This window comes from Macrobrachium nipponense, chromosome 20 (assembly GCF_015104395.2).
Source record: "Macrobrachium nipponense isolate FS-2020 chromosome 20, ASM1510439v2, whole genome shotgun sequence".
Classification (NCBI taxonomy): Eukaryota; Metazoa; Arthropoda; class Malacostraca; order Decapoda; family Palaemonidae; genus Macrobrachium; species Macrobrachium nipponense.
The window spans coordinates 3,319,329-3,347,304 of record NC_061089.1 but is presented as its reverse complement, the minus strand read 5'-3'; the positions used below and the strand labels follow the sequence as shown (position 1 = coordinate 3,347,304).

Genomic DNA, 27,976 nt, shown 5'->3' with positions numbered 1-27,976 from the left:
TTCGTTTCAGTGTGAGGAATACTGCCATTGGCTCCAGTACATTGATATGTAGCTGGCGGAATGTTAACGACCAAGTTCCTTGAACTTTTTGTACTGGGAGTATCCTCCCACCCTGTTAGTGAGGCATCTGTGTGGATCACTAATGATGGAGGGGGAAACTGTAGAGGAATTGCTTTTGAAAGGTTCTTTGTCTCCGTCCAGGACTGAGACGTTTCCGTAAGATCGCTGGGATAGAGGCTAGTTTGTCCCGTGATCTGCAATTCGCTCTTGAGCGCCATACTCTGTTTTATATCTTTGAGTTTGGCTCTGAGCAGAACGTCTGTGACTGATGCAAACTGGAGTGAGCCCAGGATCCTCTCCTGGCACCTCTTGGATGTTTGTTGTCGTTTGAGAAATTGTTTTGTAGCTCTTGCAATTTCTTTCCTTTTCAACGACGGAATTGATAGAGTGTGCGATTGTAAGTCCCACTGAAGGCCTAACCACTGGAATCGAGATTCCGGTGTTAGTCTGGACTTGGTTTTGTTTATTTGAAAACCTAAATGTTCCAGGAATTTGATCACTCTGACCGTTGTTCTTTGCTTCTTTGTTCTTTGCCCAAATAAGCCAATCGTCCAGATAAGCCACTAACATTATTCCCTGTTTCCTTAGCTCTTGCACTACTGCTTCCGCCAAGGGGGGTTTGGTGAAGATCCTGGGGGCTATGTTGAGCCCGAATGGCATTACCTTGAAGGAGTAGGATCTGTTGCCTAGTTTGAAGCCTAGAATGGACGGAAGTCTGGCTATGGGAACAGATAGTAGGCATCTGTAAGATCTATAGAGGTTGTGACGGCCCACGGGGAAGTAAGGTCCGTACCTGCGAAACGGTCAGCATCCTGAACTTGTCGCAATGAATGAATAAGTTCAGATGGGACAAGTCTAAGATGATTCTTTGGTTTACCGAGTCTTTCTTTGGCACGCTGAACAAGCGTCCTTGAAATTTTAAATTGTTGACTCTTGAGACTACTCTACCAATTCCGTTGTTGGTGCTTGATAGAATCTGTTTGTTGGAGGAGGGCCCTCTAGCCAAACTCCAACCAAACCTAGTCCCTTTGTTACTATACTTTGAGCCCAAGGGCTGAACCCCCACCGCTGGCGGAAGAGGTACAGCCTCCCTCCTACCTTGGGACTCTCACTGCTGGTTTGCCGAGGGGCCGGCCACCTCTTGCTCCTCGGAAACCTCTTCCTGTTAGCAGCCCTGCCGGATCCTCTGAATCGAGAGGCACCTCTTGCTCTGCTGCCTCTCGCAAACCTATTGAAAACCTGAAAGTTTCTGGCTTTCATAGTTGGAATTGAAGGCTGGCGAGACAGCAAAGGAAGTAGAGGGTTGAGATTGCTGGGACTGAGGGGTCAGAACAAGGTATTGTTGTTGACCCTTCGACGATGGTTGCCCTTGTGATGCTGTGACTGCCTGAACCAACGTTTGTTGAGAAGGCTGAAGGGAGAGAACTTCCTTGGTTTCTTCTTGTTCCTTGGGTTAGGACTAGAAGATTCCTGCCTCCGCTTTGCTACCAGTCCCCACCTGACTTTGAGGCACTGGTTAACCTTAGAAGCCTCATGAAGGACTTCTGCTACTACTGGTGCTGGAAAGAGGTCCGTTCCCCAAATTGAGGAAGCAATCAGTTTATTCGGTTCATGGCGGATAGTAGCTTCCGCCAGAACGTGCTTCCTACAATTTCTCCTGGCTATGAGGAAGTCGTAAAGGTCACACTGCATGGTGTGCAGCAGACCTTTAGCCAAAACTTTAAATAACGGCTCTTGTTGGTATACAAGAGCCGTCATCTCCGCCATAGTCATGGAGGAAAGGGATCTCCGCGAACCTAGTCCGGGCGTCGTACTCCATCTGGATGAGAGAGTCCGACAACCTGGGGAGTCTCACTAAAGAGAGAGGTGGCACAGTCCGCCTTTAGTTTTCCTACTGAGAAAGTAGGAACTGCCCCCTCGAAGTACGTCTCGGAGCCTGGGACTAAGAGAGAGGTGGGTTCCGTCTCTCGTAGTTGAGGCAGGGGCTCGTCTTTCAGGGCGGCCTGAAAGGTTGCTTCCACTACCTTAAGGGTCAGTGGTAGCGGAGTCCCTTCCACCGGAGTAAAAATGGTGAAAGGACTCCTAAAGGCTGTGATGCGAGTGTTTTCACACCCCCATTCTTCCAGACTTCTCATTAGAGTCTGCTGTGCCTGTTCCTCGGAAGGATCACTGTTTCCTTGGGAACCTTGTCCTCTCTCATCATCGCTGCTTTCCGTTAGTCAGACGTAGCCAATGAATGGTGGTTGAAGGTCTCTGGGGCGGGTGGAACTCGAAGTCCTCACGCCTTCGAGTTCCTATGCCTTCGATTGTCAACATTCCGTTGACAAACGGGGCATACGAAGCGATCCTCCAAGGTTTGGCCACCTTGAATTCCGGCAGTTGGCTGGAATCTGGCATTGGAAGAGGAGAAGGTGCACAGATAGAGGGGAACCTGCTGCGATCGAGGTTTGGATCCCGGCGATGGCATTCTCCTGAGCGGCCAGCCTGTTCTGCCAGCGATTGGATCGACTGGCCGGAAGACGTAACAGAACTGGAGAGCTGGGAGAGCACCGAGCCGACCTTGTTGTCAACCAAGGCCCCTACGATCACTCCCACCTGCTCCAGAATGTTAGCCGAAAAGGATTCGGGATCAAAAGGAGGGACTTGAGCCCGATCCTTACGTGATCTATGTTTGAGGGACCTCGAGGCAGAGGAAGAGGCCTCCCTTGACCTAACTGATCCGGGGTGGTGAGCCGGAGTTACAGTGTCTGTCAGGATGACCGATTTCTTGGGGAGAGACTTTTTAAGTTTCTCCTCGGTCATCTTAGCCTTGGGGATCACTGAAGTAGCCTTAGGACGGACAGACCGCTGCTCTTCAGTGAAGCCCCGGAAAGAAGTGGAAGTAGAAGGATCAGTAGAAGGTGATGGAGAAAGGGAATTCAGGAAAGGGCCCTGAGAACCCACAGAAGCTGCCCCTACTACACCCTTTACCTGTAACCCATGGAGTCAATAGCCATGGGTTCAACGTCGAGGTTCATTGCCGCAACGTCTTCTGCAACGTCCTCTGGGAAATCCCCCTCCTGTAGGGAGATCATGACTTGAAGGTCGGCCAGCAAAGGGGCGGCCACTATCGGGTCCACCACTGATCCTTTCTTGGCTCCTGGGAATACTAGGTCCGCCATATCCTGGGTAAGAATGTAGGGGCGGCCCTTCGAATTCCGGCCAAAACCCCCTACCCAAGCTTTGAGAGTCGACAAAGCTTTCTTCTTTTCTTCATCAGAACCCTGTAAAAAAGGGTCTAGAGTTAGGGAGAGGATAGGGGAGGAATGTCTGTTGTGTTGAGATTATATGAATATGTGTCTCATATGTGAAAGGTATAATATAACAACAAGTATTCCAGGTGACGAATGAATGAAGAAAGTGCTAAGAAACTTACTACTAGTGAGGCATCTCCTACTAGCAAGTAGCAGGTTTGGCAAGCTTCATGATGCCAAACGATAAAATCCTCCACTTTCACTGCACATCCTGCATGAGAACGGCATTACTATATGGCCGCACGGGTCTTGGAGGATGGCATTGCACCCAATCTCCTGGCACAACATCTGTAAGTCAAAGGCATACATGAGTACCAATGACAACCTCCGATGGTATAATATGCAAACTATCCGTGGGTGCCGGAGTAGGACCGACGGATAGAGATCTACGTATGAATATTACGTAGAAAAGTTACGAGGGGGGAAGAAAGTCTCTGCCTCCGCCTAAGCTCACTTGTCATATGACTAAAAATAGACTCGTAGGGCCCAGGAGTTCTCCGTATGGCCCGGAGTTAATTAATATTGAGTGAGCAATGTCAAACTTCTAACAAAGCAAGGGATAGTACGAGAGGCGGAAATAAAAAAACCCCCCGGAGTAACGCAAAAGATTCTAAACATTAAATAACACAAAATAAAAACAAAATTAAAAACCCCTTATATCAGTAAGTGCTCGTGTGAACTATCCCTAAGGGTGGATAGGAAACCCAGTGGTTCCCTCCCCCCCTCTCTATGTTCGGTAGTGGCGGATAGACACCTGCCGGACTGAACTGAGGGGGAAAGGGTAGGAAGAACGTGGGGTAGGGGAGCCCTCCCCCTGAGCAGCCAGTTAAGGACGGAGAAGAAGGGGGGAGGAGGTCCCGAGCCCCCGAGCACGTGACGAGTGAGAATACCAGTAGGGGAGGGGAGGGATACCCACCAGTCCTGTGAGTCCCCCTCTCATGCAGACTCGGACGCTAGCTGTGAGAAACGAGTCATCACCCCCATCGACGTGGATGGCAATGTATGGAGGGGGGGAATGGGGGGACGGGAGGGGGACCCCGTAACCGGGTGGCCTCACCGCGATCAACCGGTGGTCTTCCCAGCCAGGTGAAAGACACGAGGTGGGGAAGAACCGTCGGAACAACATCAATATCACTGATATAAATAGGATTACTTATAATAATCAATCAAATAAAATTAAAGCGATATCTTAAAGCTAGACTAACACGGGGAACACGAAGCTAAGCAAACAGAAAATTAGGCTAATCGCCGATCCGAAGAAAGGGGTATGTTAGCCTAATTTAACCTCTAGTTCAAGAAAACGGGGGGCAGGCTAATCACCAATCGACAATTGGGGTATGAAAGCCTAAACTTAACGGTTAAAATAAATGAAATGTAACAGGGAAGCTAATCGTCATACCGAAGCATGGTGTATGTTAGCCAACCTAGTACCTATAATATTATTAAATGGTAATCAGAACTAGAGAAGTGGAAAGAGAGAACATCAGAATAATTAAGATGATATGACTCTCAAATCGTGACTGATAAAACTCCTAACAATGTAAGGCGTAGCTAGACTAAGGTCCGAAACGTGCGGTCGGAGCGTGCCCCGTGGAGGCCTAACTAAAAAACTAACTGCATAAGATATAGAGACTATGTATAAGTAACCATATCTAAAGTACTGAGAAAAAGGGAAATCTCTAACGGTATGGAAGACCGAAAGAGATAACCCGTACCGCCATGCGGTCGAGGGGCATACCGGCCGATAAGGCTCCGAATATGTCTAAAACACGAAGATCATCATAAAATGAGATCAGTAACCCCAAACAGTACTTAACTTAGAAGCAGAAGCTGAAGACATCTTGAAAATAAAAGATAATCCAAAAGATAATCCAAAATAGAGCGAAACACAGCACCGAAAAAATTCTAACGTTTGGTGTAACGCGCGCTATCGAAAGGAATAACGTCTCAGGCGTCGGAGGCGCTCACGGTAGTAGTAGACCGGGAGCTGTAGCACGGCTCCTCCGTAGTTCGGGGTTTTGTCGAAGGAAGAAGCTAAATGGCAAGGGACCTCTTGTAGTGATTCCACTCGCTCCTTACTATACCGACACTTCTATAAGAAGTGAGCGAGCCATTTATCTTGGCATTATATTGTTTCTTTTTTCTCTGGGATGAATAGCAATATTTATTCTTCAGAAATAGTATCAAAGGAACCATTTCACAGGCCGACACAGGTCAAGCCCAGAAATAATAATAATAATAATAATAATAATAATAATAATAATAATAATAAATGCAGCACCATGGCAGAGTGGTTTAGGTCATCAATGGACTGGTTAAGCAACTTTGGGGCTGGTCAGTCGTTGGATGGGTGATCGCTCTCCTCAGCCTTGATTCCTTGGGTGAGGATCTTTACAACAATTTCCTCAGTCTGCAAATGAGGTAGGGTCCAGCAATGGGTTAAATAACAAAACTCATCAATGATGGAAAGAAATGAAGGATTAAACGACAAGGATTAAATGACATGACATAAATGGAATCTCTAGCAATTGAGGAGCTTCGTCCAGCAGCCAGGTATATAGCACAATTGAAGGGGAAGATGGTCAGGTACTTGGAGGTCATCATCCAGCAATTGACCACCACCACGACAGTAACAGCAACCGGAGACTGGGGCTACAGAGGCAAACCACATGAAGAAATGGTCAAGAGAAGATTTGTGATTTGTTCCAATGCCGTATACCTACCCTGAACTACTTTCTTAGGAGACTTAATCCTTAGGAGGCAGGAGTATCTAGGGAAGGATGAATTTCCTACCAGGAAGAGGTCATCCTCCTTCAGGCCGGGAGGAGGAGGGAGACCCGCTCCGCCGCATTAGGGTGGAGGTGGGGATCCCCTCGCCATACGGAGGCAATCCCGACTGGTGGGTAACGGAGGGAATAAACTTATGAGTGTAAATCAATGGTCTGTAAAATCGAATATTCCTCTCATAGACTCACCTGAAGATTGAGGAATTTTGGCGATTCATCGAAGGTCCAGTGGGGAAGGGGGGGGAGCAGGGTAGGATATGGGGGATGGACACACCTCATACACACACTGACATACATACGACGCATACCCCCCCTAGGCTAGGCTAGACCCTCTGCTGGCCCACCACCACCGACCCTATCTCAAAGGCATCAAGGGACCTCCTCGTACAATCCTTGAGGTAATGGGCTGTAAAGGTGGACTGTCTCTTCCACACCCCTACCCGTAGGATCTGGACGGCGGCCAGATTCTTGGGGAAAGACAAGGAGGTGCCTATATCCTTGATGTCGTGGGGCTTCGCGCCTTACTGGGGGACCAGCCCCGCGCCCTCGTAGGCCCTCCTGAAGGTCTCCCTTAACCATAAGGAGATGGTGTTTTTTATGACTGCCCTCTTCTCATGCCCGATAAGAGATGAAAAGGTTTTGAATACTGGGGCGGAGTCCTTCCATTCTGCTGAGATATTTTCTCACTGCCCTGACTGGGCAGAGGAGCAGGTTCTTGGGATCCTCTGACTTCAGAAGAGCTGGAATGGAGAACTCCACGAACCGCTCGTCTACCACCGACGGGTTCTGGGTCTTGGCTACAAAGGAGGGCACGAATTTGAAAGTTAGTTCTCTCCACCCCTTTGAGTGGGACACCTGGTAGGAGAGGCCATGAAGCTCTCCCACTCTCTTGGAGGATACTAAAGCCAAGAGAAAGACTGTCTTGAGTGTGAGCTCTCGGTCTGTAATAACCTTGAGCGGATCGAAGGGGGCCTTTTTCAGAGCAGCCAGGACCCTGGCCATGTCCCATCGAGGTACTGATAGGGACCTGGGGGGGCATGTCTGTTCGAATCTCCTAATAAGTAGGGAGATGTCCTTTGAATTCCCCAGGTCTACACCTCTTTGATAGAAAACCTGGCTCAAGGCTGCCCTTGATAGCTGTGACGGAGAGCCCCTTGTCGTCCCTCAGATGGACAAGGAATTCCACGACATGGGGAATCTTGGTTCGTAGGGAGTCCAGGTTCTGCCCCTTGCACCAGACCCCAAAGAGCTTGAACTTCCCTTGGTAAACAGCTGCGGAGGACTTCCTAAGGTATCCTGACATTCAGGAGGCTACCTTGCGTGAGAACCCCTTCTTATTCAGGAGGAGCTCGATAGCCTCCATCCGTGAAGGCAGAGGCCGTCCAGGCCCTCATGGAACCTCTGGAAGTGGGGCCGTCTTAGAAGGTCCAGCCTTTGGGGGAGTTCCCAGGGTTCTTGAATGGACATCACCAGGAGTTCCGGGAACCAGTCCCTGTTGGGCCACCTGAGAGCTACGAGGGTCATGACCATGGGTTTGGAGGTCCAGAGTCGATTGAGAACCTGCCTGAGGACTCCGAAGTGGGGAAAGGCATAGAGGTCTAGTCCATCCCAGGGGTGCTGGAACGTGTCTTCCCACACCTCTGCCGGGTCCGGAACCGGGAAGCAGAACACTAGGAGCTTGCGGTTTAGGCTCATTGCGAACAAATCCACAGAGGGGGAGCCCCACCTCCCAAACAGCTCACCCGCTACTGCAGGGTGTAAGAACTATTCCACCCCTAGGACCTGCCCTTGTCTGCTGAGTCCGTCGGCGATCATGTTCCTTTTCCCCGGAATGAACCTCACTAACAGGGAGATCCCGGCGCTCTCCGCCCACTCCAGAAAGGTCTCTGCCAGTTCGCACAGGGGTTGCGATCTCAGACCCCCCTGCTTTTTGATGTAAGCAACAACGGTGGCATTGTTGCACATGACTGCCACTCTCTTGTTCCTCAGGCTGTTTTCGAAGACTTGGAGCGCTTTGAGGATGGCCAGGAGCTCCATGTAGTTGATATGGAGTCCGCGCTCCCGTTCCGACCACTCCCTCCCCCCTCATTTCTGATTGTGGGTGGGCTCCCCAGCCCTCCCTCGATGTCTCTGTGAAAAGGAGCATCTTCGGAGGGATGTCCACCAGTGGAAACCCCCACTGGAGGTTTGTGTCGTCCAACCACCAGCGAAGGGCCTCCGCCATCGACTGAGAGGGCTCTATCATCTCCCATGGGTTCTTCCCTTCCGAGGCCCATCCGTCCTTTAAGTTCCACTGGATGGGCCTCATCTTAAGCCTTCCCTGGGGCACTAGCTTCTCCAGGGAGACAAGGTGGCCTATCAGCCTCTGACATTCTCGAGCTGGTCGGGTTGTGTCTGTCAGGAAGGGGGTCGCCATGTCCTTGAAGTTGGTAATCCGATCCTTACTGTATCCAGGTCCATACCCAAGTACACCATCCTGTTGGTGGGCTCCAGGTGTAACTTCTTCCAGTTCAGGACGATACCCAGACAAGAGCAGAGGGTCAAGAGTTCGTCCCTCTGCTCCCTTAAGCGATCCCTTGAGGAGGAAAGGAGTAGTCAATCATCCAAGTACTGCAGGAGGCTCATGCCCCTCTTGTGGGCCCAGGCAGACACAAGGGAGAATATCCTTGTGAAAACCTGCTGTGCCATGGACAGGCCGAAACAGAGGGTCCCACCTTCCGCGGAGGTACTTCCTGCTGGCGGGGTGTACTGGGATCTGGAAGTGCGCGTCCTTGAGGTCTAGGGACAGCATATAGTCCCCTTCCCTCAGGGCCGCCAAAACAGAGCGAGGGGTCTCCATCTTGAATTCCATCTTGAGGACGTTCGTGTTGAGGATGGATAGGTCACTTACTGGTCTCCATCCCCCCGATGCCTTCACCACCAGGAATAGGCAGCTGAAGAACCAAGGGGAGTGGGTGATCACTCACTGGAGGGCTCCCTTCTCCATCAGAGACAGGACCTCCAGCCGAAGTGACCGGGAATCCGGGGGGCTGAACGCCCCGCTGTCTGGTTCCTCCGTCAGGGGAGGCTTCCCGTCCTGGAAGGGGATTCGGTAACCGTCCCAGTCCCGCCAATGATTGGAGAGGCACCCCCCCAACCCCAGGTGTCAAGTCGGGTAGGAGGCCTCGCCTCCTACTTCCTCCTGGGAAAGCAGCTGTCTTTCCCTCTGCAAGAGGGTGCGGATCTGGCTCTAAAAGCAGAGGGGGAGCCTTTAGTGGTCCTGGAGGAGGGCTGAGTTTTCTGATGGCCCCAGCCTCCTGCAGAAGGTTCCAATATACCCGCAGGGGTCCTACCCCCCAGTCTGGATCCTTGTCTCGACTTCTCTGTATCCGAGCTATGTCTTGGCACTGACTGTCTGCCCAAAAACGACGCCCTGTAGACGACGGAGTCATGGTTGGCCTTCCTCCAACGTTCAATGGCCTCCTCTACCAAACGATCCGCAAAATGGGATTCGCCTGGTACTGGAGCATTCTAGAGAGCCTTTGCCTCTCTATCTGGGAAGCCTCTGGGGAGGTGAGCGAGAACTGCGTCTCTACATCTCAGGATCCAGTTCGTCCATTGGGTCAGAAGCTGGGTGGTTAGGAAGCCCAGGGACTTGCCCCCTGACAATACCAACTCCTTGAAGGCGGCCAACATGTTCTCGTCCTGAAGGTCGTGATCTGTCGCGAAGCTGGTGACCGTACCCGTCCAGTGCTCCAACCACGATGCAACGTGAATTGAGGTCCATGCTATGGACTCCATAGCCATGGCTTCCTGTTGGGAGAATGCAACGGGGCCCGTCAATAACCTATCTTCCGAACAGCCCAGCAAGAGGGCTGTGAAGGGGCCTTCTACTGTCTTCGGGGCTAGATACACTCCCTCTGGTGCGTAAAGCTTCCTCTGCCTGGCTTTGGCAGTTGGGAGGAGCTTCAGAGAGCCCAGGGCTCTCAGGGAGTTCTTGGGTCCTACCACCACTTCCTCCACTTGTGCCAGTGCTTCGGCTGAGTAGAGGGCCTGGGGAAGGGATAGGGAAGGTTTGGACTCCACCTTCCCCCCGAAAAGGCGATCTAATGCCAAGAGTCTCCTGGAGTCAAGGGGGGAGGGGGTTCCGCCTAACCGTTCTGCACCCAGATCATCCCGAGTACCCTACGGAATGCCGAGCCTTCATCCATGGCCCCTTGGGCCTCTAGGGGAGTTCTGCAGGCTGTTGAGCATGAAGGCGTCCTCCTCCAAGTCTTCTCTTGATACGAACGGCCCCACCACTGGTTGTGGGGACAGGGGAGGAGTGGGCTGCCGGACCGCACCGGCACCTTCTACTTCTAACTGAGGCGCCCCTGGGGGCAAAGGGCCCACCCAAACTGGAGGATCCATCATGGGCCACCTCCCGGACGAAGGGGGAGCCCTGCCGGGGGGGCACTGGAGCGGCACACTCCACTCCTCCTGTGTGATGGGAGGGAGCGGAGGTCTTGAACAGGAAGGAGCCTGGTCGGTAGGAGCCAAGGCCGCTGTAAACAGCAGTGGATCTTTAGTGTCCGGAGGAGGAGGGCCTTTCTTGAGAAGGCTGAGAATATCCGATAATTGTCGCTGAATAGCATTGTCTCTTGTGCTTAGAGATGGGTTTGAGGTAAAAGCACGAACATCTAGTGTCACTCATCTGGTCTCTGAAGACAGATGTGTAGCAGGAAAATCTGGGTGAGCAGAAGGTGTCGTGCCAATACTTGGCAAATTCTTGACATAGACCTCTTCTCATAAACTGGTGAACGAAGGAAAAATCTTGGGGTCAGGCACCCCTGAGCGCTGGGGTGCTAATGGATGCCCAGGGGTCAGAGGCAGCTCTGCTGCTTGTGGGCACTCCAGTGCCAATAGGGGCTCAGGTGCCATCATTTACTCTGGTACCACTGGGCACTTGTTACAAGACAACGGAGAATGTTTAGACAAAGAGGAGCACTTAAGTGCTATCACAAGCCAATCTAAGGAGAAACATTCAGAGGAGTCCCAAAAACTGCAAGACAGTTGCTCTGGCTCCCTCCATCTCTTGCATGGCACTGTGAAAGAGAGAGAGAGAGAGAGAGAGAGAGAGAGAGAGAGAGAGAGAGAGAGAGAGAGAGAGAGAGAGAGAAAAAAAAAAAAAAAAAAAGAGTATGAAGCAGGCCTTTTCAATGGCCATGATTCACTATTAAAGCACCACTGGCACCTATTCTCAGGACTGTACCCCTAAGAACTTGAGGACAGCTTGTGCACTTTCATTTGGATGCCTTTCCAGTGGCTATCCTTCATCATAACCTGGGATACAACAGTTTCAACTCAGGCGACAACTGTCCGTGGGCAGTCCCCACTGACCTCCTAATGGCCTCTGGTATGACTGCACCCAGACACAGGGGAGTACACCAGTGACCTTTGCCTAGGAGAATTGGTGGAATGAACAGCCACCACCTCCACTGACACTTCACTAACACAACATCTATCTTCCTCTTTATCCATAAGGACACACACTGAGTTTGCAAGCTCGGACACTGTTTCTACAAATAACACCACAGGGTTGGAAGCGGGGAAGCCGGGTACAGGAACAGTTAAATTAGTCAGAGAAATGGTAACAGGTGACAAAGTGGGAGCATGCATAGAGATACTTAAGTCTCAATTATCTACAGACTAATTAGAACTATCTAATGTCTTAGATCCTACAGTCTTTTGCTTCTAGCAGCCATCTTATGTTTCCTATCTCTATCCAATTTAGATGAGTGAGAACTTAACAATATCCACATTTTAGCATTCCACCCTCCAAATTCATTGCAAGTCTTGTCGTTAGAACAGTCTTGTCCCCTGCAATCAATGCACAAACTGTGCGAGTCATATTTTTCCTTAATCAAGCATGAATTACAGCCTTTGCTGCAATACCTTACACTAGCAGAACTAATGTCAGACATACTGAATTGAGTCAAAATTAAGTCAAATTATTGTTGACCATCAAATTATTGTCTAGTTAAAGAACTAAATCCAAAAAACAAAAAGCCTTAGAATACCACTACTTCACCAAAGCATAAGTCGGAAAAGTCAACAAAATCCAAACCAAAGCTGGCTGCTCACAACTGAACTACAGCCGAGAGCTGGCAAGAAACAATAGACTATTTGCTGGATTTGTTCCCTCTTATCCCGTAACTGGGCGGAGCAATCACCTATACCTACACTGGCACTAGTGCTACTGCGATTTCCAAATTTTTTAAGCTGCCAACAAGTGAAACTATAAGCATGTAATTACTTGGTAAGTTATGTGTGTGTGTGTGTATATATAATAAAATTAAATTTTCAAGGTTTGTTTATGCTTCCCTGGACAGTCCATGACTTGCTCAAAACCCCAGCCTCTTATTCTTAATAGGATACCTTCACTATTTATCAAAGTACTTATTGTATATTAAATTTCTCTATCTTGCAATCCTTCTTACTTAATACATATTGTACTTCACCAACAGTATCCATCCTTTTATCTTTCAATTGTATATTAAATATCCGCAAAGTACTTGGATAATAAAACATGATTTACAAACTTATGAATCTATAAACACACTACTGAACCTCTGAAGAACTCCATCTGGCTTTCCTTGCAGTTACTCCCACACACCTATAAGGCTCAACTGCCAAACTTAGCCCCTCTCTATGAACATATATTTCTTTTATCTTCATTGCTTTCATTTCCCTTAGTAGCCTGTTCTTATTCCACAAGCTTGCACCTCCACCTATTTTTCTAATTTCAGATAATGAGCAGCCAAGGAAACCTTAAAAACACATTTCCAAAACCTATTTTTATACCAAACCAGTCACGTTCCTGTCTACATAGTTTATCAAGAGTTTTATTCCCAAATAAAATTTTCTAGAAATCAGGATCAACAAAAAATATTTGGCAATACATACTCTTAACATACTTCAAATTGGATCCCTGTCAATTCTGAGGTTTTTGAAATGCAAGCTTGCCAAATACTACATCTATTTCCATTATCTTCAAACTTCTTGCACAACTGCATTCACGGTGACTTTCTCTTCACAACATACTTTTTCAGTAACCCCTAAATTAAAGTCTATTAATTTTACTTTCTTTACTAAAAATGTCCTTCTTGTATGTAAACAACTTCTAAATTCCTCCATTATGCTTTCATAAAATTATGATATAAAACTACCATAATAATGGATGTGTACCATTAACAACTGAAAAAAGCACCCCTCATAGGTTTAATAACTTTACTAATACAATACAGGAAATTGTTTAAAATCCTGTTTTCAAATTATATAAAATAATTTCCAATTCAATATAGTTCTTTTTTTATTAAAGCAAACCCCTTTCTAACACCATACTTGTGTGGAAAACCATATCTAGATGAAGTGGGTTAATTACAAAATGCATGTCATTCAGGCAATGGTGAGGATGATCCAAAATCAAGTTTAGCTATGCAAAAAATTCTTGTTAATATTTGAAAATAAGATGCTAAAGTATTTCATTAGTGAGGTTTCTCAAACTGCATCATAACACTGACACTCCATTCCTTGACAATGTAAAACTCATTAAAGAAAGTATACTCACAGAATAGTGATTAATAATCTAGCATTCAGCTTATTAATATGAAATTTATTTTTTTGGCAAATTCAGAGTAATAGGATCACGTAGTCTATTTAGATCATCTTCTAACTGAGCATATTTGTTTTTTAACTGGTTATATTTCTCAATATCTAAACCAGTTTTCTTTGCTCTTTTGTGAAAACCAATAAGAAACTGTCTGTCACGCACTTCAGGCAGTATAAAATCCTGAAATAAAAAAAAAATTGATCAATGTTCAGTGTTTACAGTAATTAATTTCATTTAAAAAAAAAATGCAAAGCAGAATACTATTACAAAATAAGCCATGATAAAATTAAATTTTCAAATAAAAAAGTAAATAAATAAGTAAATAATCTTTAGGTACTGAAATTTGCTGCATTCATCTTTTATATCACATAAAATCTGATGAAATTTTTACTGCAGTCATGACATTATAAAACTTCCAAAAAACCCATTATGACAAAAAGTCAAACAACCCTCCTGTTAAGTAATTACCGTACATAGCTAAAAGTTTCTAGAATCGGCAGCTGGAATGTTTCAATTCATGGGTTGTGCTGTTTTCTAGTGGCTAGGTAACTAGCCCCACCCACTTTCAGTGAAAGATAGGAACAACTAGCAAAAATGGCTTCAATTTGTTTATGCCTTAGGTTCATGTGAGGGTAGGAGGGCAGGCTTTGATTATGTAATTACTTGGTAAGTATATATAAAAGCTAATTTTATTATAAAAAAGGGAGATTTTGACGAAGGAAAAATCTATTTCTGGGCGATTGGTTCTCGTGTCGCCAGCGAAATAATCCTTTAATCTATTATTTCTAGGGTAAATGTACTAACACATACCAGAGAATAAATAAATAAAGAAAAAGGTCAGTACAACTGACTCGCTCACCCTCCAAGAGGGGTGTCGGTATGAACACTATGGCGAGTGAGACCACTACCACGAGCCGATTGCCAACAGAAATCTCCCACTACAAAATCCCCACAAGAGGAGAGCCGACCCACAGAGTGGGCAGCAAACTACTACTACTCCATCCCATGCTGCCGACTGCTGCGCCTCTGGTGGCCATCCTGAAGTTAGCAGACAATCTTGAGCGATGGGATGGGTAGGGCGGGATTTCACTGGCGACACGAGCCAATCGCCCAGAAATAGATTTTTCCTTACGTCAAAATCCTTTTCTGGCTCAGCTCGTGTCGCTGCGCGAAAATCGTACCAGAGACAATAGCACAAGATTGTGAAGAAAAATCAACAAAACAAAAGGAGGTCTCAAATAAAAGGTAAAATAAAAGAAAAGAATATAATTGCTAATAAAGATACATATACACAATGATACAAATTAGAAATATTGCTTAAATTAAACTTAATGCTAATAATATTTCTTAAATAACGTAATTTGCATATATACAGGGCTTACATGGAATATATGTTTAAGAGTAGTATCTGTGTATCGATATGTACCAAGAACTCTAAAGCAATTATGACAATAACTTGAACAGAACAAACTTCAATAATAATAATATATGAAGGAATGTATATGACTTAATATACAAAACCGTAATCATTGTAAATAAGATGTATCCCTAGCATAAAAATAAGGGGATCACATCAAAGAGATCAATATATACAATCAATTGTGAGTGTCCCTAGCAAAAAAATAAGGGACACCCACCATATCATCATAAAAGCAGCTAAGACACAAGGTAACCGTAGATGAACAAGGCAGGCATAGACGAACTGTTGGGTGAGACAGGTAGAAAGGAGGACTGGATCTTCTACTAAAGATTAGGCAGAATCGGGGGAAACTATGTTACCCGCCGCAACTGCTGAAAATTTCAGAGCTTCCAAGGACTTTAAGTAATGACGTTTAAATACTGTCGGCGATTTCCATCCAGTATATTTTTTCAACTCATCGAAGTTCATATGTTGGAAATAGTTAATTGAGGTGGCTACTGCCCTGAACATCATGTGCTTTTGGAAAAGAGTCAGGATTGGCTTGTTTAATAAAGTACAGGATCTGCTGCCTGATGCCTTTAATAGATAAAGTACCACCTTTTTCTCTCTTAAAGAGAGGACCCGATGAGGATGAGGAGGTCCTAGACAGAAAACGGCCTCGTAAGGTCGATACTGGGCAAAGAGATATATCTTGTGGAAGGGGTACTACCTTCCATGGTTCCCACCTCATCAAAGGATCTTCATTCTTTGCTATAAAAACTACGTTCCGGAGAAAGTAGTACTTCCCCTGTGGGAAGAAATTGAATATGATCCGGGTCTCTGGATAATGCCGACAGTTCTGAAATTCTAGCTCCTGAGGCCAAGCTTAATAAAAATAGAGTTTTTCTTAAGAGCATTATAAATGAACATGTGTCATTATCAGTTTCTGAAGCCAGCTTTAGAACATCATTTAAGAACCATGATACTGACATAGGCCTTACAGAAGGTCTAAGTCTAGCACAAGCCTTGGGAATAGACGAGAAGTAGGAGTCTGTCAAGTCTATGTTGAAACCAAATTGAAAAAAATCTTTTTCAAGGCTGACTTGTTTGTCGTAATGGTGCTAGCTGCTAAGCCTTTTTCAAATAAAGATCTGAAAAAGGATATAGCTGAATTGATTGTCATGATTCTAATATCTGATTCTCTCAGGAAGTTTGCTAACTTCCCCTTTTTGACAGCAGCATCATACTGTCTCAAAGTGAATCTCTTTTATCGGATTCCAAGAAGAGTGTTTTGAGGGTCAATATTCGCATCCCTTTTCGCTGCAAACTTCATGAAATCCATAAAGTTAGGGTTTTTAGAATTCCTGAGGAAGCGAACACAGTCTTCGTTTGTACTGATGGGAGAGCCTGGACTGGGAATCCGAAGAGGGCGAAGACCCAGTTCCAGAATTAGAGGGTACCAATTGCTCTTCGGCCAGGTCTGGGGCTACTAGAGCCACTTGACCCTTGAATGTCCTGAGTTTATTGTTCTCCAGTACCTTTCATTACAGAGAAGATTCACTGGAGGAAAGACATAAATCTTCTCCCAGTTGTTCCAGTCTAGGGCCAGGGCGTCCGTGGCATAGGCCAGAGGGTCCAGGTTGGGGGCCACATAACATGGGAGTTTGTGGTCGCTTGGGATGCGAAGAGATCCACTTGTAGGCCAATGGAACTCTCTGAAGAATCCATTGGAACGAACTGTTGTCCAGTGGACCATTCCGACTCTAGAGGTAGCTGATCGGGATAGAGCATCTGCTATGACGTTTCTCACTCCAGCTATATGGGTGGAGGAGAGGTGCCAACTGAACTTGTCCGCCAGGGAGAAGATGGCTACCATGACATGATTTAGATGACGTGATTTGGAGCTCCCCTGTTTATACAATGTACTACCACTGCGCTGTCCAAGACTAGCTTTATGTGGGAGTACTTTGGCGGACGTAACCTTTTTAGAGTCAAGAACACTGCCATTGCTTCCAGTACGTTTATATGGAACTGACGGAACTGAGGTGACCAAGTTCCCTGAACTTTCTTGAACTGGGAATATCCTCCCCAACCGCTTAATGAAGCGTCCGTGTGGATGGTAATACCCCGGAGGAGGAAACTGAAGGGGCACTGATATCGATAAGTTTCTTGACTTTCGCCCACGGGCGAAGGTCGATTCCGTAGAATCTGAGGGACTGAGGATAATTTGTCCCTGGACCTGACATTTGCTCGTGAGCGCCAGATTCTGGTTAGGTCTTTCAGTTTGGCTTTCATCAAGATGTTTGTCACTGATGCAAAACTGGAGTGAACCCAGGATCCTTTCCTGAGTTCTTCTTGACGCAAGTTTGTGACTCAGAAATTGCTTTACTGACTTCGCTATTTCTTTCCTCTTGGCTGATGGAATCGACAGAGTATGGGAGGATAGATTCCATTGGATGCCAGCCACTGAAAGTTTGACTCTGGAGTGAGTCTTGACTTGGTCCTGTTTATCTTGAAGCCTAGATATTCCAGGAACTGAATCACTTTCAGTGTAGCTATGTGGCATTCCTCGACTGTTGGAGCCCAGATCAACCAATCGTCGAGATACGCTACTACCATAACCCCTTGCGATCTTAGTTGTTGAACTACTACTTCCGCCAACTTCGTGAACACCCTGGGTGCTACGTTGAGCCCGAAAGGAACTACCTTGAAGGAGAATGTCTGGTCTCCTATCTTGAAGCCCAGATACGGACGGAAGTGTCTTGCAATAGGGATATGATAGTAAGCGTCTGTAAGATCGATAGAGGTGGTGACGGCCCCACGGGGAAGTAAGGTCCGTACCTGCGAGATCGTGAGCATCTTGAACTTGTCGCAGCGAATGGCTAAACAAGTTTAAGCGGGACAAGTCTAAGATTACCCTTCTTTTTTGTGAGCCTTTCTTTTTTGGAACGCTGAACAAGCGTCCTTGAAATTTTAATCTGTTGACTCTCGCTATAGCTCCTTTCGAAAGGAGAGGGTCCTCCGCATACTCCGTCAATTCTTTGGATGGAAGTTGGCGGAAAGGTCTGGATGGGGGCGGGTCGCTACCCAACTCCAACCCAAGCCTTTTGACACAATGCTCTGCGCCCACTTGCTGAAATTCCACCGGTGGCAAGGAAGTGAAACAGCCCTCCCTCCCTACCTGAAAGTCCTCATTGATGTTGGTAGCCTCCTCGGCCTCCCTGAAATGCTTTCCTCTATTATTAAAGGACTCTGCCGATCCTCTTCCACGAAAGGATCGCTTACCTCTGCCTCCCTTACCCGAGCGGTCATACTTCTGGGAAGCCTGACCCTCGAAGACTTGATTGAAGGCTGGAGAGAGAGCGTAAGAGGTGGAGGGTTGAGGCTGGGGGGAAATGGGGGGACATAAATTGGCTGCGACTGAGCCTTGGAGGTAGAAGGTTGGGCTGCTTGCACCAACGGGACAGCTGGAACCGGCTGAGTAAAGCGTGGCTGTTTCTTCTGGTAAGGCTGGAAACGTCTGGGTTTCCTTTGAGCCTTACCCTTGACCACTTGATCTTGGCGTCTCTTGGCCGTAAGACCCCAACGATCTTTAAGGCTTTGGTTTAGTCTCGTAGCCTCTGCCCCTGGACCTCCTTCACCATCGCCTCTGGGAAGAGGTCTGCTCCCCAGATGTTCGATGCAAGCAACTTATTCGGTTCATGCCGAATCGTTGCTTCTTGGAGGACATGTTTTCTACAGTTTGTTCTGGCCGTGGCGAACTCAAACATATCAGACTGCACCGTTTGAGTCAGAGACTTGGTGAGAAGCTAAAAAGTGGCTCCAACCATAGGAAATGGTAGCCACCTCGGTCATGGCCATGGTATTGATAGACCTGGCTAACTTAGATTTGGCATCAAATTCTGCCTGAATGAGGCTATCTGGAAGCTAGGCAGCTTCTCACCAAACTGCTCCATAGCACAGTCTGGTTTGAGTTGCCCGCCGAAAAGGTGTTGGGCAGATCTTCCCACAACTCACCGGCTGAGGGAAGTAAAGGAGACGTAGGGTCCGCTTCTTTCAGCTGAGGCATCGAATCCCCCTTCTGAGCTGCTGGAATGGTGGTCGTAGCGATCTTTGTCAAGAAAGGAAAAGGGCGGGTATTCTCTTCCATTGTAAAGATCGTAAAAGGACTCTTAATGGTTGTATCTTCGTGTTGGAACAATCCATGTCCTCTAGACACCTGAGCCATTCTCTCTGAGCCTGGTCTCGTGAATAGAGGACTGTCCTCTTTCGATACTTATCGTCTCGAGTCATGGCCGAGGCGGTGAGCCTGGCGTAGCCGATGAACGGAGGCTGAAGGTCCTTCCGGTAGAACTCGAAGTCTTCATCCTCCCGCCAAATTTCCACATTCCGGGATAGAGATAAGCCCGTCTTGGAAGGGGGCGTATGACGCTACTCTCCACGGATTGTTCATAGAGAACGGAGGTAGAGAGTCATACGGAGGCAATTGCGCTCCCCTGTGCTGAAAGGTGGGGGAGAAGCTAGTGGAGCTTGGCTCAGTCCGGCTATAATGTTGTCCTGAGAGTTGATCCTATCAGACAACCGGGAGAACATCTGTTCCATACTGGTTTTCAGAGAACCAACCAGATCGCCCACTTGTTGCAATAGACCAGCATTGGAATCCAAAGCCGGAGCTGCTGCGGAGGTGGACGGGGTGGCTCTGAACCGGAACCAAAGGTATGGAACAGTGTTGACTCCGCTGGAGTGTGTGATCTCTCCCTGGAGGATCTACTCCTAGAGGATTAGAGCCGGACCCAGAAGCTTTTAGACCTCTCTGCTCCGGGATTTCTAGCCGAGACTTACGAGATGAAGATGACGCCGACGCCGTCTTTTTAGACGACGACGACGACTTAGTCAAGGTTTTACTGCTTGACCTTTGACTTGGGTCTAACGGAAGCATCAGGAGAAGTATACAATTCTGTACCTGTAAAGCCTTGGAAGGATGGAGAGGTTGCAGGAGTAGAAGATCAAGTGGCACCCAAGGGCATTCCTTGGGCCGTCCAAACGTACCTACCTCGACCAATAGGTCGTCTACACCTACATGGGTCGATATTAAGATCCAATGCGCGACTTCCCGAGGAGATGTCCTGGCCTGGATCCGTCAACGAGGCAGCGAGCTGTTTGAACTGAATGAAAGCGATAGTCGGGGCCGCCTCGCTGGGGTCGACGTTAGCCCGTTGGCTTGCCTCCGGGGAAGATCAGTACCGCCAACTTCTTCTCAAGAATGTAGGCATACCCTTGGCGGAGAGGTTGCAGGAGTAGAACGATCCAGTGGCACCCAAGGGCATTCCTTGGGCGTCCAACGTACCTACCTCGACCAATAGGTCGTCTACACCTACCATGGGTTCGATATTAAGATCCAATGTCGCGACTTCCGAGGAGATGTCCTGGCCTGGATCCGTCAACGAGGCAGCGAGCTGTTGCTGAATGAAAGCGATAGTCGGGGCCGCCTCTGCTGGGTCGACGTAGCCCGTTGGCTTGCCTCCGGGGAAGATCAGTACCGCCAACTTCTTCTCAAGAATGTAGGGCATACCCTTGGCGGCGTTCTTCCCAAAACCGCCGACCCAGGCCCGCAGGGGTTAGCCAGTGCGGTATCCTTCACGGCCGGAGCCTGGAAGAGAGGGTATTTATTAGATTTTAAGATTAAACTTAAAACTAAAACTAAATTAAAAGCTTAACTTAAAATTATAGGGGATGCAAAAACCCCTTGTATTTTTATCTTAAGTTTAAGAAAGATTGAATTTAGAAAACTTAAGAACTATAACAAATTGGGGACTGGCTAACGGAGTTGGGGGGAATACTTACCCCGTCTAAAAGCTGGCTCACCAGATCATAACAGATGGTGCATGTCTCGTGATACCAGACCTGGAGGTGGTGGTCTGTAAGTGAAAAGACACATGAGTATCTTAAAGGCTATCACTTACAGGCTAAAGGACAGAAGAACTCCGTTGCATGCCGGAGCTCGGAAAAATTTTGGGCATAAACCCCTCCCTTAACGCCTGAATAGGCTATAACCCCGGAGAGATCCGGTGAGGCAGATAAGGGAGGGGGGGATGGTTTAAGGTAGCTTAAGATAAACTTACTAGTTTAACATAACAGAATCTTAAACCTATAAAATTCGAACGTACCGGACTAAGTCCAGTTGCGTGGCGGAGCGTGTCGCGACTCAGCGCGATACGGAGGGGTTAGTAGAGACCAACTGTATGCCTCGGTCCACCCTGCGGGGTGGGTGGACTAGCACCTTTCCACTTGGATGCCGGGGCTCCGTAGAAAAGGAGCCCCAGTAAGGTGGGAAAGGGCGAGAGGGCACACAGACTCGCGCTAGCAACGGAGCGACGGAGTTAGTAGCAACGGAGCGGGGGAAAGGCCAGTCCCCCACCCTTACCATCCGGCCGGACCAAGAAGCTGGAGAGGTCGAGTCCAGTCTGGGTCTGTCCAGCCTCTACTCCCTCCGCCTGGGGGGAGAGGGAGGCAGGCTCGGGTATGCGGAGCGAGCGTGGGCAGACCAACCCTCCCCCCGACTCTATGGAAGAGCGGGAGGGGGGAAGATGACTGACAGGCGTCTGGCTGCTCCATGATCACGTAGTGACCACGGGGCCGGTAACAACAAAACAATGAAACAACAAGCCTAGAAAACACAACGGGCTGATCAGAGAGATGCTATCGGGAAGCCAACCGAACTGAAGAGCGGTAGCATGTGGGCCCTATGGGCCATAATCTAGGCTAAGTGAAGCCAGACGCCTACACTAACATAAACATAATATAAAATAAATAAATCATTGAAAGAAAGAAAACAAAATAGTAGGAGAAAAAATCCAGGAGTGTACGACTAACCCGAGGGAAAGTCTACCACTCAAAGCTAGCCGGGGCCGATACTAAGAGCCGTGGCTAGGGTCTGGATAGAAGGAGCCTACATAAGGTAAAAAAGACATGCATGCATGACATAAACCGTGTAGACTGTACCCTAAAAACAAATAGGATGATTAAAAATAGAGCGTACTAAAGTAAGGGAATGTTTCTGGGTATGGGAGACCGAGAACGAACCAGCCACGAGGCAGAACCATGCTGCCATGCTTCCGACCATAGAGTTCGTATTTATACCTAAAAAACGGCAAATACGGGCCTCAGGGACGGAAAAAACCAAATAGCAATAAACATTGAGTACTTAACTTAGCTGCTGCGATGGCTGCACGCTCCATGATAAATAAATCCAAAATTAAGGGCACAAATAACACAGAGAAAAAAGGGGCACGTGTAAACAGTGTGCGCTAACTGAAAAGGATGGCCACCAGAGGCGCAGCAGTCGGCAGCATGGGATGGATAGTAGTAGTTGCTGCCCACTCTGTGGGTCGGCTCTCCTCTTGTGGGGATTTTTGTAGTGGGAGATTTCTGTTGGCAATCGCTCGGGGTGTAGTGGTCTCACTCGCCATAGTGTTCATACCGACACCCTCTTGGAGGGTGAGGATCTAGGTCAGTTGTACTGACCTTTTTCTTCTTTATTTATTTATTCTCTGGTATGTGTTAGTACATTTTGACCCTAGAAATAATAGATTAAAGGATATTTCGCGCAGCGACACGAGCTGAGCCCAGAAACATAATTTTTATACAATTAACTTACCCAGAAATTACATAGCTGATTCCCACATTGATAGTAGGTGGGATGCAAGAACACATCTACTCCAACACATTATGAAAGGTAATGAACTGAGCATAGAAAATGCTAGCATTGTAACTATGCTTGTTGTTCCTTACCTGACAAATGAGCTGCTACATGAAGATACTGCCTCTGGATGGTGCTCATTTATCTCATAGTGGTGGGACAGTAAAGCCAAGGGTCACCTACTACATAGTGGGTGCCTTGTAGCAAGGATGATTCCAATTGCTAACAAGGATGACAAGTTGTCCCCGCCTATGGCACGGTACATAACAAATAACCAGAGAAATACAACGTCACCTAATACCACCAAAAGTTGACAACAATCCACTACACAATCATAAAAACTGAAGTGCAACTGGTACACAGTACCCCCAGACTCCCATAAAAATCAAACGCCATAATTCAAGGCAAAGAAAGGAAGGAAGGAAGGAATGCTTACTATGCTTCCTCCCCCAAAACCACGCCAGCCACCGAGAAGGGACCCAATCCACTGCAATTATCCTAGTTTCCAGCTTCTTTAGATAATGTGATGCATAGACTGACTTACACCTCCAAAAGGTTGTTTGCAATATTGCGAGAGAGATAAATTACGTTTAAAAGCCATGGAAGTGGATACCGCTCTAAATTCAAGAGCCTTCACTTTACACAGAGGGAAAAGATCCTCTCCAAGAGAGGTATGAGCTTCTGCAATGAACTCTTAAGGAAGAATGCCAGGACATTTTTCCACAGACGTTGTGCGGGATTCTTCACAGAACACAATAAAGAAGCTGAAGATCCCCATATTCTGCTGTCCTGTGGAGGTAATGCTTGAGAGCTCTCACAGGGCATAACACTCTCTTGATCACTTGAACATAAATATTTGACAAGCTCTTAATCATAAAAGATCAAGGCCAAGGATTGGAAATAGACATGTTTGGCTAGAAATCCCAAAGAGAATGAGCAAACAGCATTTCCTTGTGAGTAACCCACTGTCTTATCTAAGGCATGGATCCCACTTATCCTTTTTGCTGTAGCTATGGTTACTAGAATAACAGTTTTCCTAGTTATTGTCTCTCAAGAGAGATTGAATTCAAGTGCTCAAAATGTGGACTTGACAGCCATTTCAGAACCACATCCAGGTTCCAAGACAACACTGCTACTTCTTTCTGTCTTGTGGTGTCAAAAGATTGAATTAAATCTGATAAGTCCTGATTGGAGGATAAATCTATTCCCCTGTGACAGAAGACAGAGCTTAACATAGCTCTCTAGCTCCTCATTGTTGAAGTACTATTCAGAAAATCTGCTATCTCAGCTATAGATTTTTGAGATGATATGTACTCTGTTCTTTCTCCACCATGTTTGAAAGATAAGCCACTTCACTTGGTATACTTTATCATCACCTGCAATTGGCAATAGCTTGCAAAGCTGGTCTTGAAAAGCCCTTCCTGCGCAGGATCTTTCTGTCAGTAAGAACCCGGTCAGGGCCAGAGAAAACAACCCCTGATGAAATCGTCAAAAGAGGGGTGGTCTGAGCAGCCAAGTCTTTTGAGGTAGCAGTCTTGGGAAACCTGCCAGAAGCTCTATTAGGTTTGGGAGCCACTCCTTCTTCTGCCAAGAGGTAGCTATTAGAATTATGGACATATTTTGATGGTTCAGGAATTTGTTTATTACTTGCCTGATCATATTCAGAGGAGGAAAGGTATAAAGAGAATGACTCCTTCTGATATTGAAAGATTGAAATGAGCCTTTATAAGTAACCATTCTTCCCTCCGCCATACCATATATCTTTTCCAGAGAGAGAGAGCGATGAACTAAGTCTATCCATCAATCCAGCCTTTCTCTCTCTCTCTCTCTCTCTCTCTCGCCCCCCCCCCCCCCCCCCCCCCCCCCCCCTCTCTCTCTTCTCTCTCTCTCTCTCTCTCTCTCTCTCTCTCTCTCTCTCTCTCTCTGCTAAAAGAGAGAGAGAGAGAGAGAGAGAGAGAGAGGGCACAGAAATGAGATGATCAGGCATTGGCAACAATCTGGAGCTGCAGTCACTTTCTGTCAAGTAATGTGACATTTCTGACAGGCCCACCTTCCCCTCCCCCTGCATCACAACTTAAAAGGCAAAAGACTGGAAAAATTCTGTTCTTTAATTTTTTTTACATAACTTACTATAGAAATGCATAAATACTGAAATAACAGAGTATATTATTATTATTATTATTATTATTATTATTATTATTATTATTATTATTATTATTATTGTACTTAGGAAGCAGACCCTCTCTCAAGCATACTTTATTAAAAGTAATGGCTACTTCAGCAGTGTTACACTTGTAAACTTTATTCTCTATTTTCCAAATAGCGGCTTTTCCCATGCTACTTAAAACAGGCTAGTAGAGCCCCTATTGAGGTCATGATCAAATACAGGGTCAAAATAGGTGTATATAATTGAATTTTACAGATAAACTATGATATCATAGTCATCAAAGTCATTAGCGATTTTTTTTCTCTCTCCCTCTCTTACTTGAAACGAGCTTTCGTCTGGAACTGCCAGACATCTTCTGGGCTGAGAAGCTGAGGTGGACTACTTTTGGTGTGGTGTCTGTCCTCCTTATAGGGTCGTCAGCAGGGGGTCTGCCCCATGCTGGTTTTCAGATACGTATTGCTCCAGTGCTCTGTTCTCGATGTTGACGCAGTCCTCTATACTTAGTAAGTAGTCCTCTCCCTCCTTCCTTTCGTGTTATGTATAGCCTGTCCGTATTTGCTCTTAGGTGTAGTGCTTTGTGTATTGTCATGTTTCCTAGTTTTCTGGTCTATGTTGCGGAGTTTTGCCTTCGTCCATTCCATTATTCCTGCGCTGTATCTGATACTGGTACTGCCCATGTGTTTATGGCTTTTATCATATTTCCAGCGTTGAGTTTTGACTTGAGTATCGCCTTGAGCCTCTGCATATATTCTTTCCTGATCGTGTCCTTCATCTCTTGGTATATTTTATATCCCCTCCTTCCATTATTCCCAGGTATTTGTATCCCGTCTCATCTACGTGTTTGGTGTTGCTCAAATCTGGTAGCTTTATCCCTTCAGTCCTTGTTACTTTGCCCTTTTGTATGTTGACTAAGGCACATTTTTCTATTCCAAACTCCATCCTGATGTCCCCAGATACAATCCTTACAGTCTGGATTAGAGTATCTATTTCCTTGATTCTCTTACCATACAGCTTGATGTCGTCCATGAACATCAGATGGTTAATCTGTTGCCTCTTTTCTTGAGTTGGTACCCAGCATCCATCTTCTGCAGTACTTTTGTCATGGGAATCATGGCTACTACGAAGAGTAGTGGGGACAGTGAGTCGCCCTGGAAGATCCCTCTCCTTATATTCATCTCTGCTAGTCTTATTCCAGAGCTTGTAAGTATTGTATTCCAGTTGTGCATTGTATTATTATTATTATTATTATTATTATTATTATTATTATTATTATTATTATTATTATTATTATTATTTTTATTATTATTATTATTATTTAGTCTTACTAATATTTGAAAATTAGTATTTATTATGTACCTATTAGGTAAATCATTTATTTACCATACAAAAGAGAGAGAGAGAGAGAGAGAGAGAGAGAGAGAGAGAGAGAGAGAGAGAGAGAGAGAATAGAATTATTGTTTTATTATTAATTATTATTTAATATGTATTATTCAACTTCATACAGTATTAATCAATATTTTTCAATGGTATATCCTTTGGCCCCGAGATGGCAGCAATTATCAGACTCACTAAGATCGAACACTTCCCTACCCTTGCTGTGAGGTTTCTTGACATTTGTGACGGCTCCACCCCCACCCCTTTCTCCAAGTCTCTATGCTAAAAGACTAGATTTTCCTTCGTTCTTACATAATTTTCTAATTTATAAACAAAAATCTTACTAATTCACTATAGTATGTACTTTCTTTAATGAATTGATATTATTGCTGTTTACATTAATATTACTTGAAAATTAGTAAATCATTTTTGTCCATATGCAAAACAAACCTTCTGTCTTAACTAAAAGATAATTTTCAAGTGCCTAGCTGGCAACACGTGTGCATATTGGGTGAAAACTGGTCAAAGACCGCACAACCCACGCCATCATGTTAGTCTTTTTCTTAACCACCTTGGGGAGTGACGCGGTTGCTTACTCTCTGTCCAAGCCACTTGTTTTGCCTGTGTTTTGCTCTTATTTGTTTTCTGTGTGTGTACTACATGTCAGTATGGCTTCCTCTGCATCTACAAGGCCTCATCAGCGTATGTGCCCGGGTGTTCAAGGTTTCCGGTGTTCTCGTTTCCTGGATTCATCTGCTACGGACCCCCATTCGACTTGCAGTAGGTGCCATTCTAATTTCTGTACTGTGACAAATCCCTGCCTGGAATGTCGTGCGTGGCCTAGATCATAGTGGAAGTTATTTCATAGTAAGAGGAAGCATCGCAAAGTTTCGACTCTTCCTTCTTGGGAAGGGTTTTCTTCTCCTCGCCTAGATTCTTTGTCTTCTCCCTCAGTCTCACCCCATGATGCTAGTATTTGTGTACCTGTGACTCCTTTCTTTTCTTCCTTCAATTCGTCATTGGAAGTATCGGGAGGTCCTCAGGCTGATTTAATGAGTAATGTCATCCCCTCTTCCTCAGCTATTAATTTGCTTCCCAAGAGGGAGGAGGCTGTTTCATCTGTTTCTTTTGTCTCAGAGTCTGAGGCGTCCAAAATGGCAGCACTCTGGGTGTCACTTGGGGTTCTCCCTCCTTGGAAAGGTTGTTGACACATTTCATGGAGGCTTGCCTGCTCTGGCCCCCCTCCCCGGGCCTTCTCTACATTGGTGCCCACGGTCAGCCATCTTGTATTGCGCATCCTGGGTATAATGTTAGCACTCCTCCAGTGAGACCAACCGCTAGCTCAGCTGTTGCTTCGTCGTCCCCTACTTCGGTACACAGACACGTAGTAGCCTCACACATACATGCGGATGTTGGTGATTTGTCCTCTGCTGCTTCTGCTCCAGTGCCTGCTCATCATCGTAAAGATGTTAAGGTGCCAATGAAAAGATCGAAGGTTGTTAATAAGGAAGTGGTTCAGCCTGTTCGTTTAACTTCTTTTCCTCATGATGCCGTTCGTGATTTGCCTC

The 27,976-nt window shown here is 46.4% G+C and overlaps 1 protein-coding gene across 11 annotated transcripts in view; it reads right to left on the bottom strand.

The window, feature by feature from the left end:
- The window catches only part of LOC135221648 (calcium uniporter protein, mitochondrial-like), a 761,453-nt gene that overhangs the window by 8,290 nt on the left and 725,187 nt on the right, over window positions 1–27,976 (bottom strand). Inside the window, exon 7 of one of the 11 annotated variants that reach the window (XM_064259375.1) lies at window positions 13,728–13,949. The exons of the other annotated variants lie outside the window; for them this stretch is intronic. Coding sequence (XP_064115445.1) covers window positions 13,773–13,949 — 177 coding nt within the window. The 3' untranslated portion in view covers window positions 13,728–13,772. The remainder of the gene's footprint in view (window positions 1–13,727; window positions 13,950–27,976) is intronic. 11 annotated transcript variants of the gene reach the window in all.